Here is a 19,000-nt window from a genome sequence, read left to right as displayed (position 1 = left end):
CTAGAGTGCTCTAAAGATCATGACAGTGGTCTACAGATGCACTAGAGTGGTCTACAGATGCACTAGAGTGGTCTACAGATGCACTAGAGTGGTCTACAGATGCACTAGAGTGGTCTACAGATACACTAGAGTGGTCTACAGATGCACTAGAGTGGTCTACAGATGCACTAGAGTGGTCTACAGATGCACTAGAGTGCTCTAAAGATCATGACAGTGGTCTACAGATGCACTACAGTGGTCTATAGATACAGTAGTTAGTCTATAGATGCAGTGCAGTGGTCTCATACAGCTATAGATCCAGTGCAGTGGTCTCTAGATGTAGTACAGTGGTCTTAAGATGTAGTACAATGGTCTCTAGATGCAGTACAGTGGTCTTAAGATGCAATACAATGGTTTATAGATTCAGTAGAGTGGGATATAGATGCAGTACAGTCATGGTCTCATACAGCTGTAGATGAAGTACAGTGGTCTCATATAGCAATATATGCAGTACAGTGGTCTAGATACAGTACAGTGGTCTCTAGATTCAGTACAGTGGTCTCATACAGCTATAGATACAGTAAAGTGGTCTCCTTTTTACAATAGGCGGAAATTACATATTTGTATACTGCATGGAAAAAAACTGCATGTTTCTTACCCAAAACTGCATGAGATTGGCATACATTTGGCATGTCTGTACAGGGGAGGCTGTAGATATCCATGTAACCCATTTCCATTCACATATATTGAGGTGATGTTTTTCCCTCGCCAAAATGTTGTCTAACTTTGAATCATTAGGTATTTAGCCCCCTTCCCGACAAGGTAGCATGACAAAGTTGGTCCCATTGAAAATGTAATGGTATCTCTATCTTTGGGCTACGTCTAAATTTGAGCGCGCCATAGTCTCCGCAAGACAGTCTCGCCGGCGTTCCAGCCAGCAATCCCGCAGGTCTCATAGGGGTAATAAAACATTGAAAAAAACACACTTTGGACCACTTTTTTTCTTGGGATCATCGAAATCCCTATATTAGAGGTCCTAAGGATGCCAAAAAATTCAAACTAGAAAAGAAAATAAACAGTCGCGCGTGGACCACTCCTAGGGTCTCTACTATGACTGAATATTCAATTTTCTCCGATTTGAGGTATAATGCAGAATGTTGGCTACAGAAAGAGTAATGTTCAAGATACAAAGGTCATCTTGGGCTCAAATTGAAGCTTAGGGACATGGGAAGTTTTCTATATACAAGTGAGGCAGTGATATTCACCATAAAGTGCTGGGAAATAATCATCTTTGTTGTTATTTGTCAAGCGGACAGTATTTTCTTTTGTTTTTCTGGGGATGTTGTGGTCATATTTAAAAGTACAATGGTAGAAAGCACTAGAATCCTATTTTGCTACTTACCCCTATGTGTCAGGATACTCCATGCCGAATTTCATATGTATAAGACAATTTATGTAATTTTAGTAAATGAATATTGCCATTAACATAATTTCGCCCCAAAAAAGGGGGTTTTGGGGCCCCTGAGACCAAACGGCCCCGAGTTGGGGGTGGTCAGTATGAACTTGTGATGGCCCAAGGTATATGCTAACAGGAAATCATAGTGAAAAAAAATTAGCAGAAAACATTATGAGGGCTGGGCCTGGCTCCCGGTCTATAACTGTGTAGTGGGGTGCCTGAAGAGCTGATTAAAATGGGGAGCATCTTGGGTGGATTGCTACTGCACTGGGGTTGGTTGATTCGATAGCCTGGGGTGGAGTCTGTAGACTAAATAAAGGGAATATAACAGGATAATGTGAAAAGGGTGGCATTTCTTCCTCGGCCTAGTGGGAATGTGCGTTCAAAGTTTCACAGCAATCAGACGCTGCGTTTATGATTTGAGCCATTTTGTTCAAAACAAGCCACTCCTGCAAAATTTAGATGCCAATCTTAGCCAATTTATGAGAAATCAGACAGATCCGTGTTGATCACATGACTGCAGAGGTAATGTGTACCTATTTGTGTGATGTTTGGACAAAATCTGTAGGAGTAATATCAAGAAATGTGTTTTGCAAAAATCGGCCTCCTGGTGGCGCAATAAAAAGGCCCATGGTTTTTTTTAGGGTGGCATTTCTTCCTTGGCCTTGTGAGTCACTGAGAGTGACAGAACACAGACCACCATACTGTCCATGCTGCACGCTAAAAGTCTGTGATGACATGCTGAATCTGCCAGTGTTGTCTGCTGCACGGTTGAATGATAAGCTCATAGTAGGAGCTTTGTCCCTGGGCAATCTCCAGACATCGTTTAGTGGCCCTGTTCCTTATTTGGTGACTCTGCAACATCATGAATCAGAATCAGTTTTATTGTCATGGTTATTGAATCAGAATTTTGGGGAAATTAGCTAAGTTACTGCAACTCTAAAAAGCCCTCTGAGGGTCTTACTTGTTTAAAGTCCCAGTGCATGTGCAGTTCATTCTGCCTGGCTAGATCACAGCTCTGCAGGGTGGGATTGGTCCCACTGCCTGGATCCACAAGACAGCGGTTGTTGTTGTTGTACTTGTGAGATCGAAGTCCTCCCACGATGATTTCACCCTCTGTCTTGTAGAAACAATGCTGAGTGACAAGGATGAGAAATTAGGCTATACATGAGGCGTAATACTGCTTAAAGCTGTAATCTGTAAGGGCTAGTACACACTGTAGGATATTTGGTCCGATTATGCTGCCGTGGACCTTTTTTGGCACGTGCCGACGAAACCCCGACCTGACGCAGATCGGGCGTTGCTCGCCGAGGTTTGCTCGCTGTGTGTTAAAGGCTCTGCAAGACGAACCGGCTGCGATAATGGTGCTCGGCGATGCCTTCCCGAGCGTTTCTAGATATCTAGCAGGTTTGATATTTGGCTCTGTCGCCGACTGGACATCTTATAGTATAAACGGGGTTGTGATCAGTCCCCGAGGAGATCCGTGCTACAGCCAATGAGAGCAGTTATTACAGTATACTTGAATCAGCAGCATGGACCAGGAAAGACGCTACGCAACTGGTGTTATTATTTTATTTTTTATTTTATTTAATAGGTTGCAGGTATGAGGGGGTATAAATCCTTTGTCACTTGCTGCATGCCTATAGCGTAGGCCTACATGTAGTACATAAAGGTTTGTCGTCATCAAGACTGGAATACGTTTTATCACCGTGGCGTGAACCTCCAAGGAGAGAGAGAGAGAATTATTACATGTTAATCAAAAGCGTCCTGTCTCGGTCTCACGCATATACCACGGGAGCCTTGCACGTTTTCGTGAGACGTCGGTTAAAATTGGAATAAAAAAATCGTATGCATCGGTCGCATCCTAGTGAAGTCTTGCAGTGTGTGATCCCTTGTCTGCGATCAATTGTATAGTGTGAAAACCACGATATATGACAACCGATTTCAAGAAAGAGTCTTGTGTAGTGTGAAGTGCTTAATGATCAGATGACTCCCCGACCACTTCAAAAGTCCTACAGTGTTTACCTGCCCTTACTCTTATGTCCTAACCGCAGGATTCGAACCCGGGTCTCCCCAATGAGAAACCAACTGTATAATATACTTTATACTTCAATCCCACTGCCACTTGGCATGGGGAAATATTGCACTTCTTGTCAACGATTCGCTGTCCTACTAGACACCAGTGTGGGTTGGTGGGTCGGTCTGTCTCTGTGATTGTCTGTCTAAATGTCTAAATGGAAGAGTAGAGAGACCGCCTCCAACCACTGTAGATGATTTATATTGTATTAACATACTCTATCGGTTAAAATAACCTTTTATTGCTCACAACGGGTCGCATTGTGACAAAGTGTCACTCAGCGAATGAGACTTTGTAGAAACACACTCTTTGACGCTTTATAAATCAGTTATTTGCAGTGAGCGACACTTTTCTCCCAGCACCACACACACATAGTCAGGTTGCTTAGGACAAGATTTTAGGAAAATGTGGACACGGCTGACAAAAGACCCACATTTTTTCTATATGCTCTCCATCACCATAAGTTTCATTTTGGACGGGGAGCCACGTCATCAAGATGGCAGAAGGCGGCCATCTTGGATTTCAAAGATGGCCACCATGGGAATATCAACAAGTAACTATTTCTGCCATGATTTGGACATTTGGTTAATTCTGGCAATATATCTGATACGAGCAGTGCATCATAATCACCTGTTGCTGAGCTTCGTGAGACGTTTTAAACCACATCGTGTTGTACCGCAAACTTAGCTTAAACTGTCATTTACTTGACTAATTAGTAAATGATAAACACACAAAATGAGAAACACATGGCGTGGCTTTGATGCGGATCTCTGCCGTCATGGTGATGATGTCATATTAATGACATCACTCTTGCCCAATTATGGAGGGGGCGGCATCCTGCACACATCGGTGTTGCTAGGCATGCATGGCAACCGATTATGTTGTGAGTGAGGTCAGACCAAAGCTCTGCTCAGATATATGAGGTGTGAAGTTACTTTAGACTTCCACTTCTAGACCAGAAGATGGTGTGTCCACACGTGTTGTGAGAGAAAGGTATACAGAACTTTGGTAGACAAAGAATACAGGGAGATAGAGAGGGCACATTTTCCAGCCTCAACAGAACCTACAACTCTGTTCCCATCACAGTCCATGTACAGCAGCAGCGCTGACCATGAACCGCCACTCTTGGGAGGAGTGTGGTCCCAATCCTCCCAGACTAAGCTCTCCTGTTCTGAGTGTACCTTCACGTCTCATCCGAGACGTGAGGGTCTGTACGAGACGAGACGAGACTCTGTAACCAGACGGAAACAAGGAGACACAGACCCACCAAAATCTCAAAGTCATCAACGGTTTGTCGAGGTTTTAACTCAACCAGGAGATGTAAAGAAAAATCAGACGATTTACAAAGGAAAGAAAACTCACATCTGTAAACAGTGTCACAAATGTTTCAGTGAGTCAGGTAGTCTGAACAGACACCAGCATGTCCACACCGGAGAGAAACCTTTCCACTGTAAACGGTGTAACAAGAGTTTCAATCAGATAAGTCACCTGAAGACACACCAGCGTGTCCACACCGGAGAAAAACCTTTCCACTGTAAACAGTGTGACAAGAGTTTCAGTGTCTTAGATAATCTTAGGACACACCAGCGTGTCCACACGGGAGAAAAGCCTTTCCTCTGTAAACAGTGTAACAAGAGTTTCAATCACATAAGTCACCTGAAGACACACCAGCGTGTCCACACCGGAGAAAAACCTTTCCACTGCAAACTATGTAACAAGAGTTTCAGTGTCTTAGATAGTCTTAAGAAACACCAGCGTATTCACACTGGAGAAAAACCTTTCCACTGTAAACTATGTGACAAGAGTTTCAGTGTCTTAGGTAATCTGACGACACACCAGCGTATCCACACTGGAGAAAAACCTTTCTACTGTAAACAGTGTGACAAGAGTTTCAGTGAGTTAGGTAGTCTTAAGAAACACCAGCGTATTCACACTGGAGAAAAACCTTTCTACTGTAAACAGTGTGACAAGAGTTTCAGTGAGTTAGGTAGTCTTAAGAAACACCAGCGTATTCACACTGGAGAGAAACCTTTCCACTGTAAACAGTGTGACAAGAGTTTCAATCAGATAAGTCACCTGAACAGACACCAGCATGTCCACACCGGAGAGAAACCTTTCCACTGTAAACAGTGTGACAAGAGTTTCAATGACTTAGGTAATCTGACGACACACCAGCGTATCCACACTGGAGAAAACCTTTCTACTGTAAACTATGTGACAAGAGTTTCAGTGTCTTAGGTAATCTGACAACACACCAGCGTATCCACAGTGGAGAAAACCTTTCTACTGTAAACTATGTGACAAGAGTTAGTTTCAGTGTCTTAGATAGTCTGAAGAGACACCTGTTCCTTTCCCCTCCATCAGGCGCCCTGGCTGTCATGGGGAGGCGTTATAGTGACCAGGATTACTGCATGTTTTTGTGAGGGTACCTACCCTAGGAGACACGGGGAGAACATGCAAACTCCACAAAGTGGTATTCTCAATAGCTTAAATGCATTCCTTGACACCAAGATTAACCTTCTAAATGGCTTGGAAGCCGAGATATTGGCATTTATAGCTATTACATGGTGGCCATCTTTGAAATCCAAGATGGCCGCATTCCGCCATCTTGATGATGTGGCTCCTACCAAATATTTAAAGTTATGGTTTATGGGGAGCATGTGGAAAGAATCTGGTGCTCTTGTTCGCTGTGTCCACATCTGGACCTAAGCGACCTGACTAATTGCCAGAATGAACCAAATGTTCAAATATTGGCAGAAATAGTCACTTGCTGATATTCTCAATAGCTTTATCAAATTCCTTGACCCCAAAAATAAATATTTTGACACCAAGATTGAACTTCTAAGTGGCTTGGAAGCCGAGATATTGGCACTCATAGATATTACATGGTGGCCATCTTTGAAATCCAAGATGGCCGCCTTCTGCCATCTTGATGACGTGGCTCCCCCTCCAAAATGAAACTTATGGTGATGGAGAGCATGTAGGAAAAAAATGGCGCTTTTGTGAGCCCTGTCCACATTTTTTGCTAACAGCCCTGACTAACACACACACACACACACACACACACACACACACACACATACACACACACACACACACACACACACACAGTTTGATTACCTGTGTTGTTTCTGTATGGCAACTATAGAGGATGGGAATGTTTCCAGGTGTGACTCCCTGGTCCACACAGAATGTCCTGAGGAGGCTGTTGTGCAGCTGTGGAGGTCAGTTCAACGTCAGGGTAAGAACAGTTAGCATTAATCCATTACATACTTAAAAAATGCTGATGTACAAGCTCGCGCTGTGAGCTTGTATATCTGCGACTCAACCCGTTGTGAGCTTGTAGATTGGCTATTTTGTCCAAGATATCTAAACAGCAGGGGGCCTAGTACAGAGACCTGTCAGACTCCCCCCAGTCACATTAATGTTTACTGTGGTTAATGAAGAATGAACCTTACCGTTCCATAAGCCAGGAGATTGTCCCATGGGTCTAGACTAGTGTACACGTTCTCCAGGTACCACTTGAATGGTTTACATTTCAGCTTCTCTCTGAGCTTCTTCCTCTCTGACACGTCTCCAATATCTATCTTATTATCCTGTATGATAATGACAGGTCAGGTTTAGAATACATTTTAGAATACAACCCAGGACTTATTGTAATGAATAAAACATGATTCAACCAAGTACTGGTGTGTTAATATATATATATATATATATATATATAAGATGGTCTCCCTATAGTCTTCCCTTGAGAAATGTAGACCTTGGAGTTGGGTACGGCACAGACTGGTTCACAAAGTCAATGAAGTTATTTGAAGCACAGCACAGCGCACCGGATTGGACACAAAACCACTATCTTTATTGTAGCACGGACATCGTTTAAATTACCTCTGTCTGCCAAAAAAGGGCAAAAAACATGGATTGCTCCAATACAAGTTGTCAAAGACCCAACCAAATCTTAATCTTAATAACATTTTGGAAATGTAGGTGAATTTTTCCTTTCTAAGCGTAGAAGATTTGGCTTGAATGGAAGCCTTGTGTGTAAGTTGTCAGTAGTATTTACCCTACCGTGCCAACAGCTATTGTACAGTACTGTAGCTACCAGCCAGACGTGAAGATTTGGTGTTACAATAAAGAAATAACAATACCAGTATGGGATATTGGATGCATCAGTTGTCTAAGTTGAATCAGGCAGAAATGGATTCACTAACCACCTTCAAAGGAAGGTTCCAGGCAATCTTCACATTGTTTTTATACTCATCCATCCAGATCTCTGCAACTCTCAGGGCATTCCTCTTCATTGCGGGGCTCAGGTCTGGCAAATAGGGCTTGTGGGCCCTCTCAATGTGGGCCACCTTAGAGCAAGGAACAACCTCTATACTCCCTCCACACGTCCACACCTGACCGGGAACACACATCACTTAGGCCACAATATAGTACATTCATTTGTCAGAAGGCAGTATAATTTCATTAGTACTAGTAGTTATGTACAAAATCCCTAACCTTAACCACATGAACCCCAGTATCCCTATTCTGGGGCAAATATTGAATCATAAAAATGTTATCCATATACCCTTTAAACTATACTAATTTGGCATACCATTTTGCAAGCATTCAGAACTTTAAAGGACATCTTCACCCATTTTCAACCAGATCTCTTCATATATATATATTGGTCCTCACTAATGATCATTACAATATGGTACCATTTTTATCTACCCCATCTGTGCCTCAGAGGAGGGCTGTGGACAGTTCAGAAACCCGCCTACCAGTGACATCATCGATGGGGAATCCAAGCTTATAGAAAACTGCAGGCTTTCTATTCCTGGAAAGTTAGCATAATGGAAGTCATTGTTCTCGCATGAATACAAATCCAAACAAAAACAATTATTGGAAAAAAAAAAAACCTGGTAGGCAGGTTTCTGAAGTGCCCACAGCCCACTGTGACAGTGGTACGAGACAAAACAAAGTCCCATTTTATCATGAGCTTTAGTGAGGACCAACTATACGAAGATGGATGATCTCAGTCCTTTAAATGATCTAAGAATACACCATTGTATCACTGTATTACTGAACGGCTGAGCTTACTCACACGGATCCCTAGTTCTACATTCTCTCCTCCATACACCATCATTCCACCGTCCAGACCACCAATCTCTCCCAGGAAGACCCGATCCGCTGCAAAGATGCCCATGACAGAGGGGCTCCTGAACACAATCAATATGTAGAGACCCAAGAATCATACTGTGCATTTGCAGAGGACACAGGCATGGATGTCAATACGTCAAATAACACTGGAAAACCCTGCTGGAAGACTCTACCTTTGAAGCAATATTTTACTTGATTTTCTTTTTTGTTAAGGTATAGTATGGGGACCATCTGAATCAACAGAATGTATCATTAATTACAAGCAAAATTAATTATTGAAATGTAAAATAACTATTTAAAACAAGTTACAAAGTGCTTTACAAAACAGATAATAAGTCAAATCCAAGATTATGATAAACAAGATAAAATCAAAGCCAAAGTCATCAATTAATATAAAACTAATAATATAATATTCGTGTTTTAAGAAGAGATCTAAACAAAGTTATTTAGTTAGCTTGCCTGAGAATGCATGCTTTTATAATCCAGAAAGAATTGGATGGATCAAGCGTCCACATGCATTGTTCAATTCTTCTTGATCTATTCTAGCACCTTCTCACTTAAACCACATGAGCCCCAGCACCCCTATTGTGTGGCAAACACTCTGAGAAATTAGCTATAATTAGTGCCACTGTATGTTTGTCATAGGTTGTAAGACATACAATATAGCTTGTTCGACTTGTTTTAATAGAGTTTTAACTGGTAACCTATTCACTATTCAATATCGTTGCATTTTGTATCTATTTTTGCACTAGATTCTGTGCTCTTTACAATTACAATTTAGGCATTTAGCAGACGCTCTTATCCAGAGTGACTTGAACCTAGTCAACAAACAGAAGAAATGGTCACATGAGTAGAGTGCCAAGGAAAAAAAAACTATTAGTGCTTCAAAGAAACTACCATATCGTTGCTGTCGGGCAGAAACCAGCTAACTCCATTTTCCCCTTTTGCTTTTTTCCCCCATAAATCAGTGCTATTGAACACCCATTACGTCTGTGTGTTGATTAAACAAATATTTAACCAATGAAAAGTATTAAAAAGCACTTCTGACAAAACCAGCTAACTCCATTGGATCCTCAAATGTTCTGCTAAACCAGCTACTGGTTTTGCTGACTCCAGGCTCCACCCCCTTTTGACCTCCGAGCTCATTGGCTGCGGTTACATGGACAGGAGTATTCCACTTAAATTCGGAATGACTGCTCATTCAGAATAAAAATGAAATGTAAACACCTCAATTGGAATAGAATATTCCATTCCGGTCTGATCGGAATGAATTTTCATTCGGGTTTGGAGGGGTGGTATATACCGTTTGAATCGGTATATACCAATCGGAATTTACCATATAAACACGCTCCTCTCTGTTTGGAATACATGCATTCTTTTGCATATGTCCGCGCTTAGTCAGAATTGGCCAAAAAGTACCCATCAAATCTAAAATTTGTATTATTTTAAATATAAAATATTGTATGCAGTAAAACTTGAATTCAAAGACTGCATAAGTCTATTAATGTCTCTGTATGCGTCGGCCACGGTTGGTGCTGAGAAGCGCTCGCTCCTGCGGGATAAAAGTAATGATTCATATTCTATAGCACCATTTAATAAGGCTTGTCCCGGAGAACGGACGTTCCGAGGATCTGAGCCTGTGATGGAGGAACAATCTTTACCTGTCCTTGACATGAAAAGGGCACTTATATGATAAGAATCTATTCAGTCTAGGGGTGTGCCGATACACTAATTTCACCAAAAGATACGATACGATATTTGGCTCACAACTTCGATACGATTTCGATACGCACTTTTTTATTATGAAAATATATGGGGGAGAAAAAAAGCAAATACAAACAAATAATTCTGTTTTTGCATTATTCAGACACGCAAACTTTGCCATTTTGAATCCAAATAGGGCAATAGTGTGACACCTGACCCGAAAAAAAAACAAACATGTTGTCACCCTTTTCACCTTGGGGCTGTTTGCGTGCCTGATTATCATTATTGTATTTTTCCCAAAACGATATTTTTTTTCCCCAAAACGATACATATCGTCACGAAAAGATATCGGCACACCCCTAATTCAGTCAGATGAAAAGTTTTTTGTTTAAATAAAATTAAGGTAGCCTACATGAGAAATGTGACAAGTAGTAGGCTAGCCTAAGTTTTACCGTGTCTGGTACCAATACGAAAAAAAAGAAACTGGTCTGAACTTGTAGATCTGCTACTTTCGCATTAAAACGGAAATAACAAAGGTACGCGGGCTCGCACTGCATACAATGCTGCCTGGCAGGAGTTGTGCGTCGCTTCCTGGCTCGCCTACGGCCGACAAACCTCCGCCGCAGAGGCACAAGGGGGCTATTGCCTCCTCCTCATGCCCACCAGGGGAAGCTCCGCCCCGGGTAGTGGAGCTGGGCGGCCCCTGGTCCATGCCCGGGCGTAGGCACTTTGCGCATGTCAAAAGTTAAACTCCGAATGAATGCTTTGGGTCATGTAAACGAGGAATACTTTTGTTCAGGTTCCATGTAAACAGTTGGGTATGAATCTCCGTTCGGAATGAGTTCATTCTGAATGAATAAATATTGTCCATGTAACTGCAGCCACAGTGAGCTTGGAGGTCCATTCAGCTGTTCTTATCAATGATGAACAAAACCTCCTAACTCCACTTTTTGTTTTGTTTTAGTCATTTCCGGAAAAATTAGCATTTTGGAGTTAGCTGGTTTCTACCCGACAGCAGAGATATCAAACATCAAAACTAGCATCTGTCTAAACAACATGCTATCTAATAAAATACCTAGCATTAGTGGTCAAGCAAACAGTATTAAAGCACAACTGCAAAGTATAACTAGCATCTATCCAAAAAGATAAACTTACAATAAATACTGTCCAAGTAAGTGCTAGGGGGTGAGATGGGGTCTTTTCAGGTTGCGGCGAAAAATGGGGACAAAGCACAACTGAAATTGTGCATCGTCCCTGTAAAATAAATAAATACAAAACAGTGAAACTAAAGTAAAAGTGAGCTGACATTGGGTCATCAGAGCGGTCTGTAAAAAGAAAAAAGGGGGAGCGATTTTCATCCTATTTATGCCACATACTTCCCTGGCTGTGATTGGTCGTTGAGCTTGGACCATTCTGATGGGAAGGGCTCGTACATGCACCACAAGAGCCAGTCGAACCCGTGAGCAAACGGCGGATAAGCTTCCACATGGAGGTCAGTGAAGTGGACCTTATCGAACACAGGAGAGACCACCACAGTCCTGTCAGCTTTGATCCTGGCCAGCAGAGGTTCTGCCCTGAACACCACCACCACAAAATACAACAATGGGTCAACTGTTTGGAACTTTCACAACGGTTTCAGAAACTGTGCAAAATGTTCACATCTATTTCTCCAGCCCAGAGGCTCGGAGGCAAGCTTTCAGTTTCTATTAGGGGTGCGATATCTTCTTGATAATTTGACTAATCGAAAAAGTAATCAATCAAAAGAATAATCATTACGCAAAGAATCGATAGTTGCAGCCCTACATTGGAAAACGTCAAACGTATTCCTACTCACCATCCCTCCATAACTTCAATGTGGGCATCCAAGATGACCACAACATCAGCCACGGCACGTTCCCAGCCCGACAAGCGGGCCTGAGCCAGGCCCCGTTGTCGCTCGTGTCTCACCCTCTGTACAAGTCCAGGCCTCTCTTTGTTAACGAGTTTGATGTAGTTTTCTAACTGTTCTCCAAGGTCATCTGAAAATGTAATATACAGTGAAATCTATAGGCCTACACTGGACACTGGACGAGGGAAAATGAACAAACAATGAATCTCTGGAGCTATGGTTTCTACAGGGGAGCAGATCAAATGTGAGCAGTTCCAAGCCCAGTTTCTTCCCAGCTGTCTTATAGGATCCCACGGTAGAGCGCACCACCTAAAGTAGCAGATCTACAAGCTACTCTGCAGGATGTGATGAACTTGTAGATTGGCAATTTAAACCCATTTAAACTGGGAACGCATCTGTGTAACCACTTAAACCATTATTTTATACTTTGGCTATTAACAAATAGCAGATATACAAGCTTATAGCCGCGCAACAAGCTTGTAGACCTGCTATTTTTGAAAAATCGTGAAAAGGTGTGCACATTTTTTTATATATATATATTTTAAAGCAAACTTTTTTAACTCAAATCTTTGCTTCTGGGGGTCCATGGAACTAAATATTTTGAGATGGGGGTCAGCGGCCAAATACATATAATTTTGGGTGGTCCTTGACATGAAAAAGTTTGACAGCTACAAATGTTCGCTTTAAAATATATATATTCAAACATTTCCACACATTTTCACGATTTTTCAAAAATAGCAGATCTACAAGCTGCCGCGCTATGAGCTTGTATATCTGGCATTTTTGAATAGCCAAAGAAATCTAAAATGATGCGTTCCCGGATTGAATGGGTTATTCAACAACGGTGCGCAACTAACAGGAAGCATAATAGGCACAGTAATGGTAAATGGACTGCATTTATATCATAGCGCATTTAGTCTTTCCTACCCTTCAAAGCGCTCTACATTGTAGCCTACTTCACTTTCACACATTCATACACCGATGGCGGAGGAAACCATGCAAGGCACCAACCTGCTCATCGGGAGCAGTTAGGGCTGCTCAGTGTCTTGCTCAAGGACACTTCGACACGCAGCCAGGGGCTGCTGGGCATCGAACCTGGAAACTTTAGATTCCGGGACGGCCGCTCTACCTCTTGAGCCACTGTCTGCCGCAGTAGGCTAAATGAGAACATCAGACATTTAGATATCTGTGAATCTGCTCATCGGAAGTTTTTTTTTAAAGTCTGGAGTGGTTAAGTCTGGCTGTGGGCTTTATAAATATTTAACCAATGACAAGTACTAACAAGAGCTTGTGACTAAATAATAACTACATTGGATTATCTGCATCACAGCTTCCTTTTTCCTCAGCAGTAACGGTTTTGGAGATACATCGGATACAGATTACTACAATATTGATACTAAAAATCCTAAAATATAGCCTATATATGTAGCCGAGTGGCTCACAACCTCAGCCTGATGGCTTGAAAGTCTAATATCTCCCCCGAGCTATAGGGAATTCCCTGTATATATCTTCAAATATACTATTTTACACGAAAGACACAACTCATGGAACCTACAATAAATAATACAGTAGGCCTATCTACTCAGTTCCCTATTTAAAAGCAGCTTCTATTACTGCTGAGACAACTAGGACTTAAAGGTGACATAATATGAGCGAACAGACTTTAGGTATGCACCAAAAAGGCCTTAAAAACAAGGCTCCAGACATCCCAAAACAAACTGGTTAGGCTACTTCTTGGCCTTACATCTATAACTCATCTAAGGCTCCAGCCACAAAAATGTGGAACACGTTCCACATTTTTGTGGCATAGCAGGAGAATGAATCACTCCTTTATGAACAGTCATAAAGGAGTGTAAATCCATACTCTCCTTCAAAGCCGTGCTAAAAGAACACTTACAGATGGCTGCAAAGCTTAGACCCCCCCCCCCACCCAACTGTTTACTGTACATATTGTTATGTTATAACTGTTTCATATGATGTTTTGCATAGTAGTGTATATATGTCTGTCACTAAATGTTTTTAGTTTCTTATTACAGTTAAATACAGTTAAATACCTTGAATTTAACTGTACTTTCCTGTGTTTTTTTTTGTTGCAAACTGCTAATAAAGTATTCAATCAATCAATGTATTTTTTCCCATGCATGTTTTGAACTAGCAAGGTATCAAGTCGGTGGAGCTCCCTCTGGTGGCGTGATTGTGAATATCACTGACCTTGGTGAAATAATTACAGAGATGGGAACTGAGTTGCTAACTATCTTCTGCAAAGTGACACCCTCTCTTCTAGGTGAGTCCTGGGATGGAGATGTAAACTCAACGTATTTTGTGCGGTTTGGAGCAGTGGTGTAAAGTAACTAAGTACATGTACTCATAATGTACTTAAGTACAATGTTTTAACGTATTTTTACTTAACTGGAGTATTTCCAATTTTCTGTACCTTTAGTTCTACTTTTACTCATACTTTTACTTCTACACTACATCACAGAGGCAACTATTATACTTTTACTCCACTATAATTATTTGAAAACTTTAGTTACTAGTTATTTATTACAACATATACATTACTCACTTTAGTCCTATATACATTTCGGACATTTGAAAATAGCCAATCTACAAACTCACAATGCCTCGCGATGAGATGCATTGTGAGCTTGTAGATCTGCTATTTTCAAAAGATCTTTATACATTTGAAAACTTGTGAAACGGGACCTTCTGCATAATGAGTACTTGTAGAAAGTACTTTTGGTACTTCAAGTACATTTTGATACCAATACATTTGGTATTTTACTCAAGTACATTTTTAATTCATGACTTTTACTTGTAACAGAGTATTTCTACATTGCAGTATAAATACTTTTTACTTGAGGGTAAAAATTTACTTTTTCCACTACTGGTTTGGAGTCGAGGATGTGCAGGCTTAGTCAAAAAGAGAATGAACCACGCCTATGACTCCAAACCACACAAAAATAAATTAGTCAGTTTGATTTTTTATTCTCCATCCCAAGGTATGGTGGTAATACAAGGTATCACCTGACATCAACAATATGATGATACCACAGACTATTACAGCTATAGCCCTGAAACATGACTGTCATATATCATGACAGTCGTGGCGCAACTTGTTCCTGGTTTTTGAAATCTCTCCATTTGCAACCTGTACGTCTACATTAACGTTCAGATTTCAAATATAAAGTGCTGACCACACGGCCATGGATGTAACAAGTAGAAAGTAGTGGTCTAAGTAACCGTATCTTCCGTATTGTTCAATAAAACGGATTTTAATCCGATCGCCGGCCATTTTATCATAGAATTATAACGTATCACAGTGCAACATACCTTCCAACCAATAGGGTCCCGTAGTTGAAAGCATATGAAGGACATTTTTAGAATATGGCCACCAATCGGATTAAAATGCTTTTTATTGAACAATACGGATGATACGGGTACGTAGACCATGGGGTTTAAACTTGATTTATCCGTGGCTGTGGGGTAAGCACTTTAGATTTGAAATCTGAACGTTTATGTAGATGTACGGGTTGTAAATGGAGAAATTTCAAAAAACAGGAACCAGTTGCGCCATGACGCTTGTGACAAACGAGCGGAATGTGAACCATGGCTAATTGGCTCTACAGCCACCTAAGTAGTAAGTACAGATACGGTCAGTTCTTACTATTAGTGCTGTGGTCATCCACAAGTATAATTTCCTTCAGCAGGTGTTTGGGGGTGCGGTTGATGACACTGCGGACAGCTCTTTTGATGATCGATAGGGCCTCGTTCAAGTAAATCAACACCACTCCGATGCTTGGCAGCTCTGTGGGGTAAACCTTCTGCAGACATCTGAACCATGAGAGAGATGGACATAGTGAGACATACCCACCTGTCAGCTAAACACGGTACGCTAAAAGTAGTGGTGGACATGGACAACAAAGTGCTCAACCCCATGTAGGCCTGCTTAAAGATACTTCTGGTCAAACATTAGCCTACTCAACTCAAAGTGAAAGTTGCTCAGTCACATTTGTACTTGAGTTATAAGTACTGGAGTATTTGCTTTTAAAGTACTTGAACATTCAACAGTACAAATGACAAACTACATTTTATTTTTTAATGTCAATGCATTTGCAGTATTGAAATTTAGCCATTTTCCAAAATAAAATCAAACATTTTACAGAAAAAAATATTGAATTGTGAAAATAGCAGATCTGCAAGCTCACAACAACTCGCTGTGGTGTGAACTTAAGTGTTTAATTCATAATGTAGCCTACTTTCTTCCCTTCCTAGAAATGTAGTGTCGTCAAAAGTCAAAAACATACTTAAGTACTGTGTACTCAAATAATGTAATTTGTTGCTGTCCAGCAGGACATAAGGACCCCATTTGAAACAAGCCAATGCATTAGGCTTTCAGGCCTTTTTAATCCTATTTAGTTGACCTTGTATTTAAACTGTACCTTCATGTGCTTTTTCTCTGCAAACTTCTAAATAAAGTATTCAATCAATCAATCAAACTCAGGTTTGTTTACCTCTTGGGTCTTGTATCTGGCAGATGGCGGTCCAGAGGAAGCTGGTTACTGAGGAACACATTGTATCCATATTTATTAAACAGATCCTCAGCCTCTCTCTGGTCTGCTTCTGATAACTCATCTCCCCACGAGGCAAACAGATTGGAGTTGGGAAATAATTTTGTTACGGCTGGTTCCTCCTTTTTTTGCTCCTGCTTTTCCATAACAATTGGAGTCTTGTGGACATTTGAGGATGCCTTTTGACTGGACGATTCCATGAACCTTACTTTGAAGAAAAAAAGAAAATATTAAAATATTGATGACTGATTGAATACTTTATTAGACAGAAACTACAAACTACCTACCTACCTACCTACATACGCTACGCCACACCACACACACAGTCAGAATAATCTACAAGTTGATCAAATGTATTTAGGCCTTTAGGCCTTTATAGTATTTACTTATTTGCATAGCTTAATACTTGTACACACATACTCAAATCCATCATTAATACCTCTTGGCTGTAAAGAATCAAAAGTGTGGATTCAGAAGTTCAAATAAAGGGTAAATAATACATAAAACGGACTATTTTCATCAAGCCAAGGACAGGGGTTAGGCCCAGGTAGCAGTTTTTGTAATTTTTATAAGTAGGTAGTTGCAAGTCTAGTACTGAATTTGAAGTCATATCCAAAGGTGAATTTAAGATGAGCATTAATGCTTATTTATTTTAGAAGGTTACAAATTGATCAATACAATTATGCAAAACAAAACCCACATTGGTAGTGGTAGTTAACACTTGAGTTACAGTAATCCTAGCATCTCTATTCTGGGGCTATATAACCAATCTAAATCTGTTATTTTGACCAAATGTATTTAGAGTAGAGCGAAAACAGTGGGTGGCCTAGAATATATTGGGAATCCGGTCAACTGTATACCAAACTCTACTACCATAAAAGTAGAGTTTGATCATATGCAATGCCAATGCAATGCCACCATTTTATAGTAGAAGCTATCAATCCCAATCCCAGCCACAGTGGTGAAATAGTTTAAGTGTTTATTAATTTGGCTAATGAATATTAAGGAAACATTAAAACCACACCAATGCATTGCACGGGCTTGTACAGGCATTCCTCTTGATGGATTATAGGCCTACATGCCATTGTAGGTCTTCTTGTGGGTTTTATCATGCTTTTATGTACTTAGAGATCAGGGCTAAAAGGATGTTTACAGTCTGGGCGGTACTCAAACTCTTGTGTTTGTTAATTGGCTTTTGTAGTGTAACCTAAAATTGTTCTTGAAATTCAGCCTTGGATTGTATGTTTCAAATCAGACATTTGCAGTACAATGGCGCCCCGTGTGTCCATTGTGTTGGGAAATTATCCGCAAGCAGCAGATATGGCCGGTTTGAACACAGATGCACAATGAGACAAGAAATAAATATTTGGATGTTCAACAACTATACAATGTTTCTTCTGGTGAAATTGTCTTACTATTTAATGACCCAGAATTACCATTGGTGGATAAAGTACTCAACCCTAGTACTTGAGTCAAAGCTTAGATACTCCTAACCTAATTGTATCCATTATATGGACTATCAGTTGAACTCAGATCATATTTGAAGGCTGTCTTATTTTCTTTATTTTAATTTAACTCTTTGAATGATTTTTTTGTTATTGAAAATCTTTTGGCGGGCAAAACAACAACACTGTAAGTTCCATGACATCAATGCTGCAGAGATATTCACTCACCCACTTTATTTAGGTTCTGTTCAATCTGCTCCAGTTTTCGCCTCAGAACCTCTTGATCTATGAGCCCACCTCGAAGAGACTGGTCCATTCTCATGCTGCTTTGTATATAAATGATGATATACATTAACAGCAAAAAGGATCCAATGATAATTCCAATTGTTCGCAGGCAGTACGTCTTCATAGTTGCTTCTCAGGAAATATTAATTCTGTCCTGTGCACTGGGACCATGAGGGGGCTTTCAACAGACCTGTATAACTCTTTCAAAAGGAACAATAAAATAAGCCTTATCTAATCAAAGATATCATTGTCCATAGTAAATCAAAGATATCGTTGTCCATTGTCCATAGTAAAGTAGGTACTAAAAGTGGAAAAAAACTGAAAACCACATATTAGTTCCAAAAGGAACTACATGGGCTACAGACCTTAAATAGCGTTATTGCCATACAAGAAAGTAGGACAGAGTCAGTGACTTATTGTTGCCACCAACCGAGCAGCGAGGGCGTC

At 40.7% G+C, this 19,000-nt stretch overlaps 1 protein-coding gene across 5 annotated transcripts; it reads right to left on the bottom strand.

Annotated features, from left to right (window-relative positions):
* Positions 1 to 1,557: 1,557 nt before the first annotated feature.
* On the bottom strand, positions 1,558 to 18,995 carry LOC311047815 (putative polypeptide N-acetylgalactosaminyltransferase 8). Of its 5 annotated transcripts, none has more exons than XM_084060750.1 (11): positions 18,497 to 18,995; positions 16,767 to 17,031; positions 15,920 to 16,086; positions 12,199 to 12,382; positions 11,741 to 11,938; positions 8,605 to 8,719; positions 7,724 to 7,912; positions 6,971 to 7,108; positions 6,633 to 6,728; positions 2,400 to 2,570; positions 1,558 to 2,290 (listed from the first exon to the last, which is right to left on the bottom strand). In XM_084060750.1, the coding sequence occupies exons 1-11, from the start codon at positions 18,675 to 18,677 to the stop codon at positions 2,156 to 2,158; spliced, it is 1,839 nt and encodes a 612-aa protein (XP_083916876.1). In that variant the 5' UTR covers positions 18,678 to 18,995; the 3' UTR covers positions 1,558 to 2,155. The 5 variants fall into 5 exon arrangements, with proteins under 5 accessions (XP_083916876.1, XP_083916877.1, XP_083916878.1 ...); XM_084060751.1 differs by having other exon boundaries at positions 7,727 to 7,912; XM_084060752.1 differs by having other exon boundaries at positions 7,757 to 7,912.
* Positions 18,996 to 19,000: the final 5 nt, after the last annotated feature.

Source organism: Gymnoscopelus microlampas (genome assembly GCF_963454915.1).
Source record: "Gymnoscopelus microlampas genome assembly, chromosome: 6".
Lineage (NCBI taxonomy): Eukaryota > Metazoa > Chordata > Actinopteri > Myctophiformes > Myctophidae > Gymnoscopelus > Gymnoscopelus microlampas.
This window is presented reverse-complemented; position numbering and strand designations above follow the sequence as displayed.

What these genes read in the sequence shown, in the direction of transcription:
- LOC311047815 (XM_084060750.1), bottom strand. Translation starts at nt 18,677, where the DNA reads ATGAAGACGTACTGCCTGCGAACAATTGGAATTATCATTGGATCCTTT. An exon ending in ACAGAACCTAAATAAAGTGG is followed by an intron (nt 17,032 to 18,496) that starts GTGAGTGAATAT and finishes TTTTCTTCAAAG; the next exon opens with TAAGGTTCATGGAATCGTCC. An exon ending in GGATGACCACAGCACTAATA is followed by an intron (nt 12,383 to 15,919) that starts GTAAGAACTGAC and finishes TTACATTTTCAG; the next exon opens with ATGACCTTGGAGAACAGTTA.